The 22,800-nt window shown below is 47.4% G+C and overlaps 1 protein-coding gene across 1 annotated transcript in view; it reads right to left on the bottom strand.

Moving 5' to 3' along the window:
* Positions 1 to 1,738: 1,738 nt before the first annotated feature.
* LOC115082703 (signal transducer and activator of transcription 3-like) overlaps positions 1,739 to 22,800 on the bottom strand; it is a gene marked incomplete at its 3' end in the record, with an annotated part of 51,776 nt that continues 30,714 nt past the window's right edge. Inside the window, exons 8-15 of the mRNA XM_029586898.1 lie at positions 17,087 to 17,238; positions 16,812 to 16,970; positions 15,862 to 15,954; positions 14,517 to 14,576; positions 8,125 to 8,154; positions 2,693 to 2,786; positions 2,533 to 2,580; positions 1,739 to 1,822 (exon numbers count right to left, since the gene is read on the bottom strand). Of these exons, the coding sequence (XP_029442758.1) occupies positions 1,739 to 1,822; positions 2,533 to 2,580; positions 2,693 to 2,786; positions 8,125 to 8,154; positions 14,517 to 14,576; positions 15,862 to 15,954; positions 16,812 to 16,970; positions 17,087 to 17,238 (720 nt within the window). The remainder of the gene's footprint in view (positions 1,823 to 2,532; positions 2,581 to 2,692; positions 2,787 to 8,124; positions 8,155 to 14,516; positions 14,577 to 15,861; positions 15,955 to 16,811; positions 16,971 to 17,086; positions 17,239 to 22,800) is intronic.

Below are 22,800 nucleotides of genomic sequence, written 5' to 3'. Positions count from 1 at the left end.
GGATACCCTTGGACAGGCAGAGCATGCCTCGATGTTTGCCAAGCAGGGAGAGGGAGAGGGGGCCAGCTGGGGTTTCTTCCGAACAGGGGCAAGTGAAGAAGTCGACTGTGTGTGTACAAAAGGCTTGTAGTCCCTGGAAAGATTCCACCCAAGAAAAGGCTGCTGGGTCCAGCTGAGTTTCCCTCTCCCATGAAAGACCCAGCCAAGGGGTTACTCAGATCCGGAGAGTACTTCCAGTTAAGGCTGCCAATCATCTGAATGGGAGGAGCCGGGCTCAGCAAAGTCTGGGGAGGCCAAATCCCCATGGGCTCTCTCACAGTGCTGACAAGCTGGAATCCAGTTCAAGCTGTGAAGCCCTAATATGACAAGCAGCACAGAGACCAAGGCGCTTTATATTTCTTGGCTGCCAGCACCACTGGCGGTGGTAACTCTGCATTCGATTGGCTCGTGCTTAAAAATTTATGCACACAAATTTTGAGCACCTAGGCGGGGCGCATACCCAGCCCATGCGCCCGGCTTTTCCTGTATCCTGCGCTTACTTTATTGTGGGCATAAGTATGCGCACGATGTTACGCATGTGGCACGTGAACAGAGCTGATGCACTGCGTGTACTGATGTCTATGGCAGGCAATACGAGACGCACAAAGACACGTGCAAGATGGTGCCGCCGGTCTACCACGCGGTGTGCCACCCAAGTTTAAAGCGGGGCCTAGCCCACTGAGGGGCTGATCAACCCGCTCGTAACTCCACTTCCCTATGCCCCAATGGGATCGGGAATGACATTGGTACGGTGCGCCGAGCAAGGAGACTGGAGGAAGTCTTACTGAAACCCCTCTTCTCTGAATGTTTTTACTTATGTATTTTTTAAAAAAAGTATGTAAACTTAGATTAGTTTTTATGAAGAATGTTTTTTTTTTTGAATTTGGTACTGCAAATTCAATGATTGTTAACCGGCTTGATATATATTTGAAAGTCGGTATATAAAGTTGTATAAATAAATAAATAATATAAATCTTATGTTCCTTTTTTTTTTTTTTTTTAAACTTACCTGGACTCAGCGCTTACTGGCTGAGTACCAAGACAGTCTCCAGCTTTGGGGGGAAGAGAGCTTTGGCTGACACCACCACGCTCAGCTTCCTGCACCCACTGCCTTTCAGCTACTTGAGCAGTAAAGTCCATGTTGGGAACCTGCTACCAGACCAAGGCACATCTCTGAGGGATCTCTGAAATCACCTCAGGAATTGGGGAGAGGGACCTTGAAGTTTCACCACAGGAAAGCAGGACTCAATCTGTTCTCCAATTTAAAAGTAGAATTTCTTCTTCCATGTCGACATCTGCTGGAGACAGAGAAATACTGAAGGGCTGAGGTTACTGCAGGGGTATATCTAGGGTGAAGTTAGCTTTGAAACATGACTCCATCTCCATCTCCTGGATGGGGAACACAACCCATTGGTCCTGAGTCCATCTGGCTGCACACTAGGACATTTTTTTTTACTATAAAATGGTAACAAGACAGAAGTCTCATTCTGACATGTCATGCTTCTCTTGCGCCTTAATGCAGTTGTAGAACTGGGCAAAGCAAAATGTCACCAAGAAACATAATTAACAAGATGGCTGACCTCCAATCCAACACTCATATTATCTGATAATTCTTTGCCTGTGCTCCCCCCTAAACATCTATTACATCTTTAAATTGGGAGGTGCTAGCAAGACTACAATAGATTTTTACATCACTAACCTCCAAATCAATTTTCAGACCCTGGTGGTAAACTTCCGTTTCAAAAGTGATTAGATGCAGCTCCTCAGTGACTATCAGAGAAGCCTGAAATGGAAAAGCAACCAATCTGAAAACACTTTCACTAGAAAAGATAAGAAAAGATTATTTAACTGTGTAATGGGGAGTCTGCAGAAAGTTAACATACTGTACATTGTTAAAGTCTATGGATCAGAAACGTTCTGACAGTGCTGCTCAACAGGCTCATGGAGTAGGTTGGAGGGGCCCATGATTGACACTGCTGCAGACTTGACTTTTGAAGAGGATTTAGATGCGCATCACAGCAGAAGTGAAGTTGCTAGAACCAAGTTTCCTGTACACAATTTAATTCTGTTGTGCACAACTTTACTGGAGTGAGTCAAGTGAATGGGAACACTCGGCCAAGATGATGAAAGACACGACACTAGTGTGGAGAAAACCAGCCAACATTTACCAAAGGACTATGGAAAAGCCCCAAAACCCAGAATATTTGCATCACACCAGTTCGGTTCATTAAGTCCCTCATGACAGACAGCTTGCCGCAAGGCTCACAGACATCAGATATGTGAGGAAACGTCAAGTTAGGAAGGGGCTAGTAAAGAAGTCACTGATCCAATTAAAGAAAAACATTATATTAAGCAAATCTAACTTCACGTATCTGCCTTTTGGGTTTTTTCCGTTTTTGCAGCAGCAGCAAAGTCGGTACATTGCAACTGGTTTAACAGAATTCTAGCTCTTACTCGGGGCAACAAACTGAAATAATGTGCTTTTACACTCACATCACAGTTGGCTCTCCCTCCATTGCCGCACCTCTGCTCCCTCAGCGTCTGCAATTAGAAGAGTGAGAGAATGATCCCAGAGCACCTTGCCTGGACAAAGGGAAACACCAGTGCAAAGGTAGGGAAAAAGAGGGATGTCACCAGCCAGCCTTGTACCTACCAAGTGTTTAAATTCAGCAGACAGACTGCCATTGTTTGATTCTTCCATGTTCATAACCTTCGTGTTGGTTCCCAAGATGTTGAACTTTCGAGACCTTTATTTGGGGACAATAATGGAGGGGGCAGGAAAGCAAAGGTTGTCATCACTCTAGCACCAAATTAGAAGAAAGAGTTGCTTACCTTTAACAGGTGTTCTCTGAGGACAGCAGGATGTTAGTCCTCACTTATGGGTGACATTATCTGATGGAGCCAGAGGTGGGAAACAGACTAGGTACACCGAAGATGCCCAGCATGCCCTATACCACACATGCACACAGGGTCTCTTCAGTCTCGTAACAGAAGTACAATACAATAAAATAAAAACAAACAGGAGAAACCCAACTCCAGGCAGACCTGCCTGAGTTTTGTGAGGACTAACATCCTGCTATCCTCGAACACCTGTTACAGGTAAGCATCTCCACTTTCTCAGAGGACAAGCAGGATGGTAGTCCTCACACATTAGATGAATACCTAGCTGCAGGAGGCTCCCCAACATAGAAAGGCGACCAATAGACACCTAAGCAGGTTCCAACAAACATAACACCACCGGTGCTGTTGGTAACAGAGGGGGACTCAGCTTGAACCCAAACAATAGGCCCTAGGTTGGGTTCCACACCTCAAACAGGTTACAGACTGGCCGAACCTATTTTCGCATTGGCGATTCCTATCCAGACAGTAATGTGATGTGAATGTGTGGAGAGAACTCCACATCGCAACCTTGCAGATCTCCTCCACGGGAACTGCTTGCAAGTGGGCCACAGATGCTGCCATGGCTCTGATAGAATGAGCCTTGAGAAGACCCCCAAGATGCAGTCCTGTCTGGGCATAACATAAGGAGATGCAATTTGCTAGCCAATTGGACAGTGTCTATTGGGCAATGGCAACATCCAACCTATTTTTATCAAAAGAAACAAAAAGTTGGGTGGACTGTCTATTAACTTCTGTCCGCTCCAGATAGAAGGCTAAGGTTCACTTGCAGTCCAAGCTATGCCCTGCTCATTCCTTTTGCTGTAAATGGGGTCTTGGAAAGAAAATTGGTAGGATGATTGTCTGGTTAAGATGGAAATCTGTCAGGAATTTAGGGTGTATACGCAAGACCACCTTGTCATGATAAAATTTATTATAAAGATGGATGTCACTAAGGCCTGGAACTTGCTAACCCTGTGCACGGAGGTGACTGCCACCAAAAATATGACCTTCCAGGTCAGGTACTTCAGGTCACAGGTGAGTAGCAGCTCAAAAGGAGCTTTCATCAGCTGAGCTAACACCACAATGACAACGGAAGGCTTCAATTAAAGCAGGCCCTGCAAACGTACAACTATAGGCTGTACAGAGATGGGTGTACCATCTACACCATGATGGTATACACCAATTACTCTAAGATGAACTCTGACAGAGTTGTTTTTAAGCCAGTCTCCAAAAGGTGCAGAAGGTAATCAAGCCGTTTTTGTGTGGGGCAGGAGAATGGATCTAGGGCCTTCTGCTCACACCACACAGAAAACGTCCTCCACAGGACTTTCTAGTGGAAGGCATTTTAGAAGCTACCAGTACCTGACACACATTCTCAGAAAGATCACGTGGCTTCAGGATTAACCTCTCAACATCCAAGTTGTGAGCGACAGGGCCTGGAGATTGGGATGCTGCAGCCTGTCTTGATCTTATGTGATGAGATCTGGGGAAGTCCCCAGACTGATCGGTTTCTGAATGGACAACTCCCACAGAAGTGGAAACCAGACCGAGGGTGTCCAAGGCTTGTTTGCTGTCTGTCCTGGACAGGGAGCAGAACCAAGATACCTTCCTGTTGTAGGGGGATACGAACAGATCTACACCTGGGCTCCCCAGAGGCGTAAATTCCAATTCTCTACCCCCTGGTCCAGGGACCACTCGCTGGATCTGAAGGCTCAACTCAGCCTGTCCACTACCACCTTCTCCGTCCTGACCAGGTACATGGCCCCGAGAGTCATCTCGTGGGACAGGGCCCATGACCAGATCTGGACTGCTTCTGGACACAGGAGGTATGATCCTGTGCCTCCCTGCTTGTTGACATTCCACACGGCTACTTGGCTATTGGTTTGGATCAGCATAACTTTGTTGGACAGCCGATCTCTGAACGTCCATAGCATGTACCTGATAGCTTGGAGCTCCAAGATGTTTATTTGAAAAGAACATTCCTGAGCGGACCACAGTCCCTGGGTGCAGAGCCCATCCACATAAGCTCTCGACCCCAGGGTGGATGCATCTGTGGTTAACACAATTTAATTAGGGAGACTTCAAAAGGAAATCCCTCATTCCAGATTGGAAAGTTCCTGCCACCAGGACAAGGAGTTCTTGAGAGAGAGAATGACTTGGATGCAATCCTGGAGGCTCTGAGTGGCTTGGCGCCACTGTGACCTCAGGGTCCATTAGGTTCTGCACATGTGTAAGCGTGCCAAGGGAGTGACATTGAAGGTTGCAGCCATGTGACCCAAAAACTTCAACATGTGCCAGGCTGATACCTGCTGGCTCTGTTGAACTTTTGCCTCAATGGTCGCCAAGGCAACGGCTCTCTGGCGCAGCAGAAAAGCCTTGGTCTGAGCCATGTCTAGCAAGGCTCCAATGAAGTCCAATTGAGGTGATGGACTGAGCTGGGACTTTGGGTAATTGAGAACGAACCTTAGTGACTTCAATACCCTAATGGTCAAGGTCATGGACCTGGTGGCTCCTGCCTAAGATATGCTCTTGACCAGCCAGTCGTCCAGATATGAGAAAACATCACTCCCAGTCTGTGGAGGTGCGCCCCCACCATGGCTAGGCCTTTTGTAAAGACCTGTAGGGTGGACATGAGCCCAAACAGCAACACCCAGTACTGGTAGTGCTGTTTTTCCACCACGAATCTGAGATACTTCCTGTGACCGGGGAAGATTTTATTTATTTAAAATCTTTTCTATACCGTCATTAAGCGGGTGCCATCACAACGGTTCACAATAGGGCACATAACTACCGTATTTCCACGACAATAACCCGCCCACGTATATAACCCGCCCACACACATAACCCGCAGGTTTTCAAGATTTATGAAAAAAAGTTTTAATATACCCCGCCTCCTCATATAACCCGCAATTCAAAAAAAAAATAAATTTTTAAATACCTGTCGGAGGGCCGCGTGGGTCCAGGCGGGCGGCGGGAGCCGGGTGGTCGCGTGTTAAATCTAGGCCGCGGGCGGGTGGGCGCTTGTTCCAGGCGGGGGCGGGTGGACGCGCGTTAGTTCGAGACGGCCGGCGGGTGGTCGCGTGTTAAATCTAGGCCGGGTCGCACAGGCGCGCATTCATTCACTGCCGGTGGGGGCTGCGGCAGCCCCCACCGCAGTGAATGAATGCGCGCCGAAAGCAGCTTGTTCCAGGCGGCGGTGGCGGGTGGACGCGCGTTAGTTCGAGGCGGGTGGTCGCGTGTTAAATCTAGGCCGGGTCGCTCAAGGCAATCTAGGCCGGGTCGCTCAAGGCAGTCACATGCCGTGACGTCACGGCATGTGACTGCCTTGAGCATCGAATCGCAGGGGTCGCATTCATTCATCCAGGCGGAGGAGCCGGCTGCTTTCGCCGCTACTGCCTTGAGCGCCGAAAGCAGCCGGCAGCGGCAGCTGAAAGCAGCCGGCTCCTCCGCCTGGATGAATGAATTCATTCACTGCCGGTGGGGGCTGCCCCAGCCCCCACCGGCAGTGAATGAATGCGACCCCTGCGATTCGATGCTCAAGGCAGTCACATGCCGTGACGTCACGGCATGTGACTGCCTTGAGCGACCCGGCCTAGATGCCTTGAGCGACCCGGCCTAGATTTAACACGCGACCACCCGCCTCGAACTAACGCGCGTCCACCCGCCACCGCCGCCTGGAACAAGCTGCTTTCGGCGCGCATTCATTCACTGCCGGTGGGGGCTGCCCCCACCGGCAGTGAATGAATGCGCGCCTGTGCGACCCGGCCTAGATTTAACACGCGACCACCCGCCGGCCGTCTCGAACTAACGCGCGTCCACCCGCCCCCGCCGCCGCCTGGAACAAGCGCCCACCCGCCTGCGGCCTAGATTTAACACGCGACCAATCAGGAAGCGGCCGGGCGCAGGGATAGGACGGACTCCTCTCAGCTGCAGCCTATTCAGAGTCGGGAAACTTTATTGGTTGTAAAATTTTTTCTGGATAACCCGCCCACGTTTATACCCCGCGGGGGGCATGCGGGGTAGGTAAAAACGCACATTACCCGCGGGTTATATGCGTGGAAATACGGTATATGTTGTAAATAGTGTCTAGAATTCTAACAATTACACGGGTGCCAATGAAATACTGTAACAGTTTCATAATAAATATTTTTTGGTGGGTGTTCTAAGTTGTGTCCAGTTTTCTCTGTCTCCGCTGTAAGATAAATTACTACTTAAAAATAAGCAAATTGAGCTTCTCCAGAAGCAGTATGAGGACAGTCAGTATCAGTTCCTGTGTAGTCAGTGCCACGAGACTAAAGCCCTGTAGTGCCCACTCCATCACCAGCTGGATTCAATATTCCTGCTCCTCCTCGAACACTGCCGATGCCAAGGGCACTTGGGGCATCAGCAAAAACCGGATGAGGCCATGACAGGGCGACATCAAAGGAAGAACAGAACAATGGCATCCGGCAGGCACAGAGAGGGACCCTGTGATGGACCTGAGGAAATTGAACGCGAAACACAAGTTGTCCAACAAGGCAAAAGCCAAGTTTTTAGAGCTCAATAAAACCGCAACATTCACAACTCCGTGGGGGCGGGGGGGGGGGACACACTGAAGAGAGACCCCGCATGGATGCATGGTATAGGGCATGCTTAGTGTGACTAGTCAAAGTTTCTAGAAACGCTGACATAAGTTTTCTGCATCAGGCTCCATCCGATGTCACCCGTGTGTAAGAACTACCATCCTGCTTGTTCTCGGAGAAAATCTATCATTGATCTTTGTCCATTTAAAAATGCATCCACGAGGAATGTGTGTACAAAGCACAGCCAGTAAGATAAAAGCAAGGACATTTTGGTTTCCATCATAGTAACCTCAAAGGTCCATCATAATCTGAAGAGATGTTACAAGGCAGGCAATATTTAAGTTTAAAAAGCAGTGTTGAATAAAATCACCAAAAAGAAGATCTTCTCCCGAAGTATTTGAGCAAGGAACCTTCAGCTAATCAAAAACATTCTGATTGCCTGAACAGTGAAGGATAAACTTAGATGAGGGACATGGGAATAAAAATAAATAAAGTCTCAGTTTTGTCTTTTAAATGCCTTTTCCATTTCTTCTACTGGAGTAAGACTGGTGAGATGCAGTTGGGTCTATCAGATTAACTCCCACCCTAGGAAACAGAGATAGGAGATGGCAATGTTTAGGTGTGTACTGCTCAATGCGCTTACCCTCTGAGTGCAGCAACATCTCCTGAGTCCCTGTTGAAAGTAATGCAAAATAAATCCAAAATTAAATGCAAAAAGCAAATACATAAGTCAGCTCAAAAACAAGTATGATGCAGAGGTCCATATTCAAAGAGGTTTGGTCTGGCTAAGATGGCACTTAACCAGACAAATCCCAGGGTTTTAAATTTAGCACCTGTTTGACCACCCCTGGAGTTATCCAGCTAAGTGGTCAGCCAACTAAAAACTTAACCAGGCAAGTTGGAAGCATCCAGAAAAGTTAGCCAGATATAGGAAAATGTATTTAAAACTTTTCTATACCGTCGTTTAGTAGTGCACCATCACAACGGTTTACAGTTGGTTCTTACCTGCTAATTTTCATTCCTGTAGTACCACAGATCAGTCCAGACTCCTGGGTTTTGCCTCCCCTCCAGCAGATGGAGACAGAAGTTTTAACGGACTCTGTCCTATACCCCTGAGGTGCCCCCTAGAGTCTGTTAGTATTACACTGTACCCAAGCAGAAAACAAGGTTAACCATAAGACTCACTATAAACCAACTTTCCCCCAAAAAGCAGAGGAGATGAAAAACCTGTAACGCCAATTTAGGAACATCTGCAGAATAAGAACAACCACCAGCCGAGTGGACTCTCAATTCGTTATGGGCGGGACTCTGGACTGATCTGTGGTACTACAGGAACGAAAATTAGCAGGTAAGAACCAATTTCCCTTTCCCTGTATGTACCTGGATCAGTCCAGACTCCTGGGATGTACCAAAAGCTTCCCTAACCAAGGTGGGACTGAGAGAGTCCTGCTCGGAGTACACTGGCCCTGAAGGAACCGGGCTCTGGGGCCCGGACATCCAGCCGATAATGTCTGGCAAAGGTATGGGCAGACTTCCAGGTCACCGCCCTACAAATTTCTTGCGGCGACACCTGCTGACATTCCGCCCACGAGACCGCTTGTGATCGAGTAGAGTACACCCTAAGACCGACCGGAATCAGACAGCCTTGGACAAGATACGCAGACACAATAGCTTCCTTTAACTAGCGTGCGATAGTTGCCCTAGAGATCTTAAGACCCCTCCTGGGTCCACTCCACAGGATGAACAGATGGTCCAAGAGACTGAAACCATTTGTGACCTCCAGATAACGTAACAACGCCCTCTTAACACCCAACTTCCTGAGATCCTTAGACTCCGGAGTAGACAAATCTACGCCCGCGAAGGAAGGGAGCTCCACAGACTGATTCAAATGGAAAGAAGACACCACTTTTGGGAGAAAAGAGCGAACCGTCCGAAAGGAAACCCCGATTCCAAAATGCGCAGGAAGGTCTCCCTACACGACAAGGCTTGCAGTTCCGAAATACGTCTCGTGGAAGAGATAGCCACGAGAAACACGACCTTCAACATCAGATCTTTCAGAGTCGCCTGCTTCATTGGTTCGAAAGGCATGTAGCACCAAATTTAGTTTCCACGAAAGACAGGAATTCCGGACCGGAGGGCACAGATGTTTAACTCCGCACAAGAACCAAACCACATCCGGATGAGACGCCAGACTAAAGCCCTGCACCTTTCCTCGAAAACACCTAAGCGCTGACACCTGCACTCTAAGGGAATTAAAAGCCAATCCTTTAACCAGGCCCGCCTGTAAGAAGGCCAGAACATCCACCACCGAAGCCCTGGATGTTTCAACTGAGTGGTCCAGGCACCAAGACTCAAAGACCCCCCAAACTAACACGCCATGGAGGTGGAAGCCTGCCGGGAATGCAAGAGCCTGGCAATCACGGCCTCCGAATAACCCTTATTCCTTAATCTCCGCCCTTAATCTCCGCCTTTCAAAAGCCATGCCGCTAGACAAAAGCGATCTGCCTCTTTTAAACAAACGGGTCCTTGGCGAAGGAGATTCGGAGAGGGACGAAACCTCAGAGGACCATCTAGCGCTAGATTCAGGAGGTCCGCAAACCAGGGGCACCTTGGCCACTCTGGTGCTACCAGTATCACTGTGCCCGGCGCAGAACTTTGCTGACCAGCGGCCACGGTGGAAAGACGTACAAAGGAATGTCCTTTGGCCAGGGGAGAACCAGAGCATCTACCCCTTCCACCCCTGGCTCCCAACGCCGTCTGAAGAATTGAGGAGCCCTGGCATTGCGAAATGTCGCCATCAAGTCCATGAAGGGGGTGGTCCAGTGGTTGCACAGCAGCCGAAAATCCTCATCGGAGAGTTCCCACTCCCTCAGGTCCAACTGGTGTCGGCTGAGAAAAATCTGCTATCCTGTATAGATATCGCTCCACCCAGCTGATCAAAAGCTGAGCTTCTGCCGCCATAGGACGACTCTTGGCTCCTCCTTGACGATTGATGTAAGCCACCGTTGTCGGAAAGGATTCTGATGGATTGCCCTTCTACCAAAGGAAGGAGTTCCTGCAACGCTAAGCGTACCGCCCTAGTCTCTAGGCGATTGATTGACCAAGAGGATTCCGTCCTTGTCCACTGTCCTTGTATCGCTCTCCCTTGGCAGACAGCCCCCTAACTTGAGAGGCTGGCATCGGTGGTAACCACTATCCAGGACGGGATTTCCAAGTCCTCCCCTCGCCGCAAATTTTCCGGGCATAGCCACCAAGACAGACTTGTACGCGCAGAGTCCGTCAAGGATAGGCGAAGATGGAACTGTCCGGACAGTGGATCCCATCTGGAGAGCAAGGCTGATTGAAGAGGACGCATATGCGCAAAAGCCCTGTGCCCCCTTGTTTAGGAGGCCGGAGATGACCATCCATATCCGCGTCTCACCCCTAATCTTGCGGAGGGGAGCCTTCCCCAGCCATGTGGTCCGAAGAACTGTCCCCCAGACAGGCAAGGGACTGGAGAGGGCGCTGGGCCTTCATAGCGTCCAAAGGGGGCCGGGCACGATTCCGGGAAGCAGAGGCTCCCTTGTCTGCTCCCGTGGATTCCGGCACCACACGAGAAGCCTTGCCACCGTGACTTTTGCGGGCTTTAAGGACCTTGCGGAGCAACCAAACCGAATCAGAGGAGAACGAGGAAGAAGACCCGTCCGAGTCATCCCCAGTGTCCTCCTCAGAGGAATGTTCCTGAGCAGCCCGCCAGTTGACCCCCTCCCCCTCCCCCCGGAGGTCCCTGGCCACGGTGACAGGGGTGGTGGCAAACTCCCTTCCCCCAGCGCCTCCATCTCCTGTTGCCTGAAGGTCCATAAGATGGCTTCCGTTCCCACGCTTAGGAGGAACAGATCGGGGGCCTGGCATTGCTAATCGAGCCTCCCAGGCTCTCTTCCAGGTGCACTGAGCTTGTGGGGCTTGCTGCCGCCTGAATTCTTACTTTGAGCCTGCCGGAGGTTCCCTCCCCTCCCGAGAGACAAACTGTGCACACACAGACTCTGTACAGCTGCGTGCGTGCTGCCGCAAGTGGCGCAGGCCGCGCCACGCAGCATGCCCGTGATCTAAATTTATATTGGACACCGGAGGTAAGCGCAGAAACAACAAAAAAAAATCCGCCCGGGGAGACAGCGTGACGCGGCCAAATGGCGACAGGGAGGGAGAACGCTGGGCCGGTTGCACAGAAGTAAGAAGGTGTGTGAGTTTAGGAGCAGGTGTACCATACACACCCCTGCTCCTAAACTCACACACCTCGGCTCCACAAAATATCGAGCACTTATCTATTGCAGGACCCACGATTTGGAACTCAATGCCTCCTACTTTACGTTTGGAACCTAGCCCACAAATGTTAAACAAAACGATTTAAGACCTGGCTCTTCCAACAGGCATTTAACTAATCTCCTTTCTTCTCCACTCCAAATATCCGCCCCCCCCCCCCCCCCCCCCCCATCTCAATTAGCTTTTCTCCATATATATTTATGCCCGCATTATTATGTTACATGCCTCTGCAATACACTACTTAAGACATTGATGTATGACCTGTATATAGTTCTCTAATGTTAGTCCTCTGTTTAATGTCACTGTATTAGTTTTATGATAACTTTCTAATGCTTTTATTCCTTTCTATTACGCATTTCACATTTGCATCTCCCAGTTTGCTTCTCCCTGTTTTTTGTAACTGATTTCTCCATGTTGTTCCCCCTTGTTCGATGTAAACCGGCATGATGTCCCTGACAAATGTCGGTAAAGAAAAGCCTTAAATAAATAAAAGCAAAAAAAAAATTATTATTATTTTTTTTTTTTTTTAAAGGACTCTCACGGCTTTAAGCGTTTTCCCCAATGGGGGGGTGAGTGAACCGGGCCCCCCGGTGCCACCCCCAGCTGTAGCAGGCTTTCCTGCCTTTACTACCAGGGGGGATGGTCCCTCCAGGACCTGCCAACCCCCTGGGAGGCTGAGAAGTATCCTTTTCAAAAATTCACTTCAGCAAAGTTATGCCTCTATTCTCTCAGTTTACTTTTTTTTTTTTTTTACCAAGTTAGATTGGGGTTAACACACACCTAACTAGACTCAGGGTTTTGCACCTCCACCATCTGCTAGAGACAGAGAAATACTGACAGACTCTAGGTGGCACCTCAGGGTATAGGGCAGAGTCCGTTAAAACTTCTGTCTCCATCTGCTGGAGGGGAGACAAAACCCAGGAGTCTGGACCGATCCGGGTATGTACAGGGAATTAGTGTTATTCAGCTATGTTTAGGACTAACTCATAGCAGTCCTAATGTTATCAGAGTACCTGTACCCAGATAACCAGTCACATGTTGAATGTAGCTAGTTAAGGTTAAAGTTATGTACAAAAAGAGGCCCAATCCCTCACACACCCCCTAACCCCCAAAAAAGATAAAATGATGTTGGACATAGCATCTGACTAGCACCCAAAATCCCACCCTCCAAAAGAATTACAAGAAGTTGCAGGCCATAGTGGTCCAAGGAACCTCACCCTCTCTCCATTCCTTCCTGGACTCAGTGTGCTAGCGCCTTCTGTGCTCCGCCCCAGATACAGTCAGTCTGATTCCACCACCATGGGCCCACCATTGCAGCAGATACCATTGCCGTTAACGCAGCCACTGCATGTGCCAAGCAAACCACAGGAGCAGTTGTGGCCTCAAACAGCTGTTGCTGCAAGCCCTTGCTTCTCTCATATGCTGGCTTTTTCAAGGGTAAACTGTGCAGGCCAGCATCTTCAGCTGGGGAAGCCAGGGAATAGTCACATTTTCAATGGCATCAAACTTTGAGATGGGGGGATAATTTGGGAGTGATTATAAGATAAGGTTGGTTTGTGGACATAGAATATAATGGCAGGTAAGGACCAACTAGCCTATCCATGTTTGCCCATTACTGATGCAACAATGCAGGCTCTACCTCAGGTTTTACCCTTGGATCCAAGAATCCCCTGCACTTATCCCAGGCTTTCTTGGATTCCATTACTATTTTTGTATCCAACACTTCCGTTGGGAGGCCTACCATACCTCTACCACCTTTTCGGTGAAGAAATATTCAGCTATTACTCCTGAGTCTACCTCCTTCAAATTTCATACCATGACCACTTGTTCTAAAAACCTGTAATTTATTTTGAAGATGTGTCGATCTACTAGAAGAGCCTGAAGGCTCAGTAGTAGTGCTGTACATTGCCAACCAGGAGGAGTCTACGTCTGATTCTCAGCTCTGGTCTTCCACTTCCCAGATCGGCCAGAGCTGGGAATGCTACCGGGCTTGGCATCAGACAATGGCAACAGAGAGGTCAGATTTAGAATCCAAGATGGCAAGGTTCCAGAAGGAGCCCAGGTACATGGCCTGCAGCCAAAGGCTCCCACAGCAATGACCGCAGTAAAGTTGGCAAGGGATGTAAAACGGCACCAAATCTCAATCCTGGTTCTGATGTCACTTGAAGCTCAAAAGGAACAAGAAGAAAGTGCTGGCTCAAGGGAATAATGTGCCTACCTACTGAGAAAATTGATTCTATCCCCCACAAAAATAATAACTTAAGAAATCCCAACAGAATGCCAAAAAATCTTTACACTTTTGATATCCATTTATTAGTGTTTAGAAGTTATGATAAGTTTTACTGGGGTAACAGCCTTATTACTCACCTATCATGTATTTGCCTTTTGTATCTGAATTCTATTTCAAATCCTTAAACCTAATTTATTATCAATGTGCTAGTTGGATATAAATGTGTTCCAACTCAGTTCCTGATAAGGCTAGGTACTATGAATGGGTTTTTTTTATGATTTTATGAGTGTTTATCCTATTTCTTGTGCTAAAGTTGTATAATTTGTTAATTTTGTACTAGATTACATTGAGCCATTTGAACTTTACTATAGAAGACGACTGTAAATTCATTAAATTAGTGCAAAACCAGCAACGCCAGATCTCCTGAAACTATCAGAGCAGGAATATGGGCAGGACACAGGACACTTAAAATCCACAAACATTTTATGCATCTTTGTTTTACTTACTTGTCAATGCAAACTTTAATTTTAAGCTGATAGTTTAGCTCGGGAAATTTGACCAGCAACCTGTCAACAAAGAGTGGATTCAGTTACACTGTCATGCAAATAAACACACTAAATTTAGCACAGACGACCAGCAATACATTACCCAAAAGCATCACAGTAGAACAAACAGAGGGAAGACATACTGCAGCTGGCATTAAAATATGTAGAAAATATACACACACACACAGACACGCTTGAAAAGGAGATTTGTAAAATATAATACAGAATGGAACTGCAACCCCACACCCTCATCATATTAAGCACGTTTGTCCAGGCTCCACATGTCTGATGTGTCAGCAGTAACTGAATAAGAACAGCAGCACTGTCATCTCTACTCATCCTCTGTATGCAGGTGAGGAAAACAAATGCTTGTTCCTATCAATCAAATTAAAGGAAAGGACACGTGGTCCTTTTTAAAAATGTGTGGGAGGGGTGTGAACCCAATGCCATGAAACTGTGGGGCGATCCAACTTTAGACAGAGTCGTGCTGATCATGTCCTTCTTCCAGACCACTTGTTCTATATGCACAGTCCTCACTTCAAAATCCAGGTGAGGGAGCACATAAAAGAATCAAAAGAGACTACGAACTTGGGGAAATACCTTATTTTTCTAGCTAATAAGTAAGGAGGTTTACAAAAAAAAAAAAAAAAAAAATTGTTCTTGCTCCATCACTGTGAACATGTCATTTCATGGGCATGAAGCAGCGGAGACTGAGGCTTGGAATTCTGAGAAGGAACAAAATTAAACAAAAAAGGTAAACCTCCAAGCAGCAAAGCTGAATGGCCCTTCTGAGCCACCTAAATATTACTTTTGCAGCAGGAGAAAAAAAAAATAAAATAAAAAGGCATCACACTGCTGGCCAAATCTTCAAACAGTTGTTCCTTTATGAGACTCAGAAATGCAGACCAGAGGTGTGAATTAATAGCTGGTTACAGGTGGAAGATGCATTTTAACAAACCAGATACCTGATATGTGACCACAATTCATGAAAACTGTCTATGTAGAATAGATCAAAGCAAAAAAAAAAAAAAAGAGAGCTTGTACTGGACAGACATAAGAATTATCCAAGATTATTATATACATGAACTTCCAAAATCAGAGGGCAGTCTCAAAAGCTAAAATATAGCCTGCATCATTTGGAGAATTCCTATGATAATCCATTAAAGGACCTACAGAGAATCTTGTTTACTGAAAGCAAAATGTATTTGGATGGCCTCGAGAGGAAATGAATTTATGAGTTTAGGCGATTATAAGAGCCTCATAGTACACCTCTAGTCACTTCAATTGTTTTTAAAGCGCACCATACCTGACTTTGGTAGTAAACTGTACGCCTGTTTTGATAACCAAAGGACGATCCGGATGCATAGGCATGCAAGGCTGCCTCTCTACCACAAAGGCACTGCAGAAGAAGGACAGATGTAACAGCTAAGAGCTCAGGTTATAGAATTATTCAAGTTATGGTGGTGTAACTTGATAGGCTGGGGATTCCCCAGATGTTTTCCTAACTTTAGATCTTACTAATCAGATACTTACAGAATGATGACGTGAAAGACATAAGAATCATAAAAATACACTCATTCCATAATAAACAGTATCTGCAGTGGTGCTCTTTGCATGAATGTCTCCTCCTTTTAACTGACTTTTATAGATTTGGCTCAAGGCGAGTTTCATTCAGGTACAGTATTTTCCCTGTACACTGTGGATCTCTAAAGGCTAGAAAATGGAATTAAAGAAAAAAGAGTGCATGGGGGTAACTTACTGGTGTGGAAGTTGCTACCCTTAACAAATAACAGTATCAAGGCTTAATGCAACTCCATCATTGCTCTCTGCTTCAATGGCAGTGGGAAAAGGGGAACTGGATTCAGAGAGCAACCAACAAGAGCCCCAACTTTTATGGTCTGGGGAACAAAAACATGGGGGTAACTTGCTGATGCAGCTTTTACTACTCTTAATCATTAAGCCCGATACTTTTGATGTGGCTCCATCATTGCTCTCTGCTTTCACAGCAGGGGTTAGGGAAAATTGGATTCAGACAGCATCAGAGGGCCCTGACTTTTACATTCTGGGAAACTGATAAGCATGAGAGTAGCCTGCGCAGTGCAAAAGATACTGGCAGAAGCTTGCTGGGCAGACTGGTCCTTTTCTGCCATCATTTCTATGTTTCTATGTTCTCATGAGTTTTTTGGCCTCAAAAACAAGACTCTCTACAAGTCTAATAAGATTTCTCTCTCAAAGTACTCCACCTCTCTCTAGTACCTCTTCATTAGGTTCCTGAATAACTCAACAATGCGTTCCTCTAACATCGGCCGATGCTGCACAATGGGGTCGCCCTTATAGGAAACTTTCTGTTGCAGCTCTTCCAATTTCTTGATCTGCTGGCGTGTTTGAAGCTGGGACTCTGCTAAAGATGTTATCCTACCCAAAAAAAACCAAAACGAAACACCTCAAAATTTAAATTCTAAAAAAAAATAAATAAATTTGTGACAGGCACAGAGATAAATATAGCCAGACAGCTCTACATGACATTTTACCAATTTTCCAGGCGATCAAGGCAGATGTTAGGAGGTCCTCCTATGCAGGCAATCTGTTGCCTTCTCTTCCAGTCAGCCAGTTCTTCATCAGTCAGCGTCTTCTGCACGTATTCCATGTTAGACAGCAGCCCAGCCAAATCACTCACTATGCTCTAGAAGAGTGGGAAGGGGGAAAAAAAGGAAAATTGCTTTTTACCTGCTAGTTTTTGTTCCTGTAGTACCACAGATCAGTCCAGACTCCTGAATTTTGCCTCCCTGCCAGCAGATTGAGACAGCAAAATTGCTTACCTTGTAATAGGTGTTATCCCAGGACAGCAGGATGTAGTCCTCACATATGGGTGACATCGGTAATGGAGCCCTATGTACGGAAAACTTCTGTAAAAGTTTCTATGAAACTTTTGACTGGCACCAGAGTGCCTACTGAGCATGCCCAGCATGTCATGATATTCCCTGCCACAGGGGTCTCCCTTTAGTCTTTGTTTGTAGCAATAGCGTTAGCCAAAAATAAAACAATAAAACGTATCGGACCCAACTCCGCGGGGTGGCGGGTGGGTTTCGTGAGGACTACATCCTGCTGTCCTGGGATAACACCTATTACAAGGTAAGCAATTTTGCTTTATCCCAGGACAAGCAGGATGCTAGTCCTCACATATGGGTGATTAGCGAGCTAGAGGCTGATTCATTCGGTGCTGAAACGACTGTAAGGTATTGTTATTGGAATGAATCAGTCGAAATCCCAGCAGGTTGGATGAAGAAGGAGTTGGGGTTAAACTGGAAACAAGTTCTTTAAGACAGATTGTCCATATGCTGAATCTTGTCTTCCCTCTTTGTCTAGACAGTAGTGAGCTGCAAAGGTGTGAAGAGAACTCCATGTTGCTGCTTTACAAATGTCCAGAATAGGTACAGAGCGAAGGTGTGCTACTGAGGTTGACATTGCTCTGACTGAATGTGCGTTTACTCGCCCTTGGAGAGTAAGGCCTGCTTTTTCATAACAAAATTGTATGCAATCTGCTAGCCAGGTTGACAGAGTATGCTTACCCACTGCTTTACCTGGTTTGTTTGGATCATAGGACACAAATAGCTGATTTGATTTTCTTTGGGCTGCAGTGCGGTTTAAATAGAAAGATAACGCACGCTTACAGTCCAAAGTGTGTAAGGCTCTCTCTCCCTGGTGAGAGTGAGGCCTAGGAAAAAATGTAGGTAAAACTATGGTTTGGTTTAAATGAAATTCCGTGACCACCTTAGGAAGGAATTTTGGATGTGTACGGAGGACTACTCTGTCATGAAGGAACTTCGTGAAGGGTTCGTAAGTTACTAGGGCCTGCAGTTCACTGACCCTTCTAGCTGATGTAATGGCTATAAGAAATACCGTTTTCCAAGTAAGGAATTTAAGGTCACAGGTATTTATGGGTTCAAATGGAGAACGCATAAGCTTGGTTAAAACTACGTTCAGGTCCCATTGAATGCTTGGGGAATGAATTGGAGGTTTAATGTGAGTTAGGCCTCTCATGAATTTACTGACGAGAGGCTGCGTGGAGATCGATGCATCTCCTAGCTTGTTATGATAAGCTGAGATTGCACTTAAGTGTACCCTTACAGATGACGTCTTAAGACCAGAGTCTGAGAGATGGTAAAGGTAATCTAGTAGCGAGGTAGTGGGGCAAGTGAAAGGATCTAAATCTTTCTGAGTGCACCATAAAGTAAACCTTTTCCATTTGTAGGAATAATTCTTTCTAGTGGAAGGTTTACGTGCAGCTATAAGTACCTGAGATATATTAGTTGAAAGGTTGAATGGTTGTAAGATCAGGCTTTCAACATCCATGCTGTCAGGGACAGGGATTGAAGGTTGGGATGGCGCAACTGACCCTGTTCCTGAGTTATGAGATTGGGAGCTACTCCCAGGCGAATTGGATCCCTGACTGAGAGATCTAGCAGTGTGGGGAACCATACTTGTCGAGGCCAATATGGGGCTATGAGTATCATTGTCCCCTTGTCCTGTTGTAGCTTTACTAAGGTTTTGGTTATGAGCGGTATTGGTGGATACGCGTATAACAGGCCTGAGTTCCAATGGCGGGCAAACGCGTCCTTTGGTAAGCTGGTCTGCCGGAAGAGGAGAGAGCAGTAATTGTTCACCTTGTAGTTCAGATGTGACGCAAAGAGATCTATTGTTGGTTGACCCCAGCGTTGAAATATCTTGATTGCTAACGCTGGGTCGAGGGACCACTCGTGTGGTTGAAAGTGACGGCTGAGGCGATCCGCTACTGTGTTGTGGATGCCTGCTAGGTAGGTGGCCCGTAGTAGAATTGAGTGTGCTAGGGCCCAGTCCCATATTTGAGCCGCTTCCTGGCAAAGGAGGTACGAGCCCGTACCACCCTGTTTGTTGATGTACCACATGGCTACTGTATTGTCCGTTTGGATCAGAACAGTCTTGTGTGAAAGGCAGTCCTTGAATGCATATAGAGCATAGCGTATAGCTCGAAGCTCCAGGAAATTTATCTGAAAGGAAGCTTCTTGCTTTGTCCACTTGCCCTGTGTTTTCAGATGAGCAATGTGCGCTCCCCATCCCAAGGTGGACGCATCTGTAGTTAAAGTCACTTGTGAAACTGGTTGTTGAAAAGGTAGGCCTTTGAGCAAGTTGAGTGGTGATGTCCACCAGAGAAGGGAATACTTCAGCTCTGGTGTTATCTGGATGTGAGTGGACAGTGGTTGAATGGCTTGAATCCATTGAGATTTGAGTGTCCATTGCATTAGTCGCATGGTCAGTCTGGCCATGGGAGTGACGTGAACTGTTGAGGCCATGTGTCCGAGTAGGATGAGGCACTGATGAGCTGTGACTGTATATTGATTGCGAATAGAATGTACTAGGAGAACGAGCGATTGAGCCCGGTCTTTCGGAAGAAAAGCCTTTGCTGTGATGGTGTTGAGATCTGCACCTATGAACTGCAACTGGTGAGATGGTGTGAGATGGGATTTGTCGTAATTGATGAGAAATCCCAAAGAGTGAAGCAATCTTATTGTGAGATGGAGAGAAGTGACAGCTCCGCTCTGTGTATGACTCTTGATGAGCCAATCGTCCAAGTAGGGGAACACATGTACTTGTTGCTTGTGAAGATGTGCCACCGCTACTGCTAGACACTTTGTGAACACTCGAGGTGCTGAGGCAAGGCCGAAAGGTAGCACCCTGTATTGGAAGTGTTGACCTTGTACCAGAAATCGTAGGAACTGTCGATGAGGTGGAAATATGGGAATGTGAGCGTAAGCGTCTTGAAGATCCAGAGAGCAGAGCCAATCTCCTTTTTGAAGAAGAGGTAGCATGGTGCCTAAGGACACCATCCTGAATTTTTCCTTCTTTAAAAATTTGTTGAGATTTCTTAGGTCCAGGATAGGACGTAGACCCCCGGTTTTCTTTGGAATGAGGAAATATCGGGAGTAGAATCCTGTGCCCCACTGAGGCCTGGGAACTCTTTCGATGGCCCTGGCAGTCAGGAGGGTAGATAATTCTGCTTGCAGGATTGTGTAATGATGAGACACTGTCCAAGACGGAATAGGGGGATTGTCTTTTGGTACAGTGAGGAAGTCCAAGTGGTACCCCTGAGATATGATTGAGAGTACCCATTGGTCTGTAGTGATGGAGGTCCAAGTTTGAAGATGGTGAGCAACTCGGCCTCCAACCGGTACTTGTGGATAGGGATTTTGATAATGACTCATGCCCTCTGGTTGAACTTCAAAATCCGGAAGTGGACGCCGCAGGCGGAGGTTGTTGAGGCCTAGCAGGTCTTTGGCGAGGCTGAGGCCGTTGAGCAGGTCTTTGTTGTCTGGGCCTGGCTACTGGCGGATAATACCGCCTAGGGCGGGTAATATTGGCTTTCTTTGTTCCCTTCTTGGAGGCCTCCTAGAAGGTTGATGTACCTCTTGTGGCAGCTGAGAAAGCTGTTTGAGGGTTTCTGTATGGTCCTTGATGGTGGCTACTGCCTCCTTGACCTTATCGCCAAAGAGGTTCTCTCCTAAGCAAGGCAGGTCCGCCAAGCGCTCCTGTACTTCTGGTCTGAGCTCTGATGATTTAAGCCAGGCCCATCTTCTCGCCGTTATTCCAGCTGCAGACAATCTGGAGGTTGTCTCGAATGAATCATACGTGGCCCGAACCTCGTGTTTCCCTGCCTCTAGGCCCTTATGTACTAGGTTTTGAAAACCTTCCTGAAGATGGTCAGGTAACTGCTGAGACAGGGATTCAACTTGCTTCCATAGATCACGCTGGTACTGGTTCATAAAAAGCTGGTATGAATTTATTCTAGCTACCAGCATAGCAGCTTGGAAGATTTTTCGACCAAGATTGTCCAAGAACCTATTATCCTTTCCAGGAGGTATGGAGGCGTGTTGCTTTAATCTTTTGGCCTTCTTTTGGGCCGACTCGACCACCACTGACTGATGCGGTAGTTGAGTTTTTTGGAACCCCGGGATGGGTTGTACTAGGTAAGTGGCATCCGCCCGCTTATTAACAGCTGCCACCGACCCAGGGTGTTCCCATATCCTGTACATAAGTTCTTGTAAAACTTCATGAACAGGAAATAGCAAGAATTTCCTTGGGAGGGTCTACGAATTGAAGCACCTCCAAGGTTTTTTGTCTGCTGTCCACTTCAGAGATGAGAGAAAAGGGAATTGTTTGAGACATCTCCTTAATAAAGTTGGAGAAAGAGAGATCCTCCGGTGGTGACTTTCTTCTATCTTCTGGGGGAGAAGGCTCAGAAAGGAGGTCTTCATCCGAGGAGAATTCTTCGTCACTATCATCCAGAGGGAGCTCCAACGGCCTAGTAGGCTTAGTTGGCATTTCAGAAAGTGGAGTCTGAGGTCTGAGGGGTGGTGGGACACCCGAAGGACCTGGTATTGGCTCTTGACTGTCATCTACATCTATAGGATGTGGTAGAGATGAGAAGCAATGTATTAGTGAGTCCAGCTTGTCCATCAATGGTTGAAAAATGGACTCTTGAGAAGGCATCGAAGGTGCCATCGGGATCGATGGCCGTGGTGGAATCGATGGTACTCGGGGAATCGGCAATGCTGAATCCGGTGGCTGCGGCCTAGGTAGAACCGGCAATGGAATCGGCGCCATCGAGGAGAGCGGTGATTTCCTTGGCATCGGTAGTGAAGGAATCGGTGATGGAACCGGAGATCCTCCTATGACCGGTGTCGATGGCAGAACCGGAGTGGCAGGCCGTGGCATCGCCTCGATAAAGGCATCCTTAACCGCTTGACGTATGTAACTGTCAAGTTCCGCCCGCATGGATGATGTGAACAGAGCACCCATGGGGGGAGGCGGTGGTGGCGACAGTAGTACGACCTCAGGGCCCTGAGGAGGTACGATTCCTTCCGCCGGAATCGGCGAGGGTTGGCCTGTCGGTGGCTCGGAAGCCTTACTTTGGAGCCGGGCTTTCTTACTCGGTGCCCCGTCTTCCGCCGATGGCTCGCCGGGTATCGGAGCGATGGTTGCTGGTTGCGGCCTGCGATGCCGATGGCGATGTTTATCTTTTTCGCGCCCTTTTTCGCTACTCGATGTGGACGCTCTGGACGATGGTGAGGGGGAGGAAAAAGGAGCGTCTCCCGAGTCACCGGAGTGACGTTTCTTCAAGACCACTTTCCTAATCGCCCCAGCCGGAGACGATTGTGTGGAAGTAGATGGAGCAGTAATCAGTTGAATTTTGAATAATTGCTCCATCTTG

This window comes from Rhinatrema bivittatum, unplaced genomic scaffold (genome assembly GCF_901001135.1).
Source record: "Rhinatrema bivittatum unplaced genomic scaffold, aRhiBiv1.1, whole genome shotgun sequence".
Classification (NCBI taxonomy): domain Eukaryota; kingdom Metazoa; phylum Chordata; class Amphibia; order Gymnophiona; family Rhinatrematidae; genus Rhinatrema; species Rhinatrema bivittatum.
This window is presented reverse-complemented; position numbering and strand designations above follow the sequence as displayed.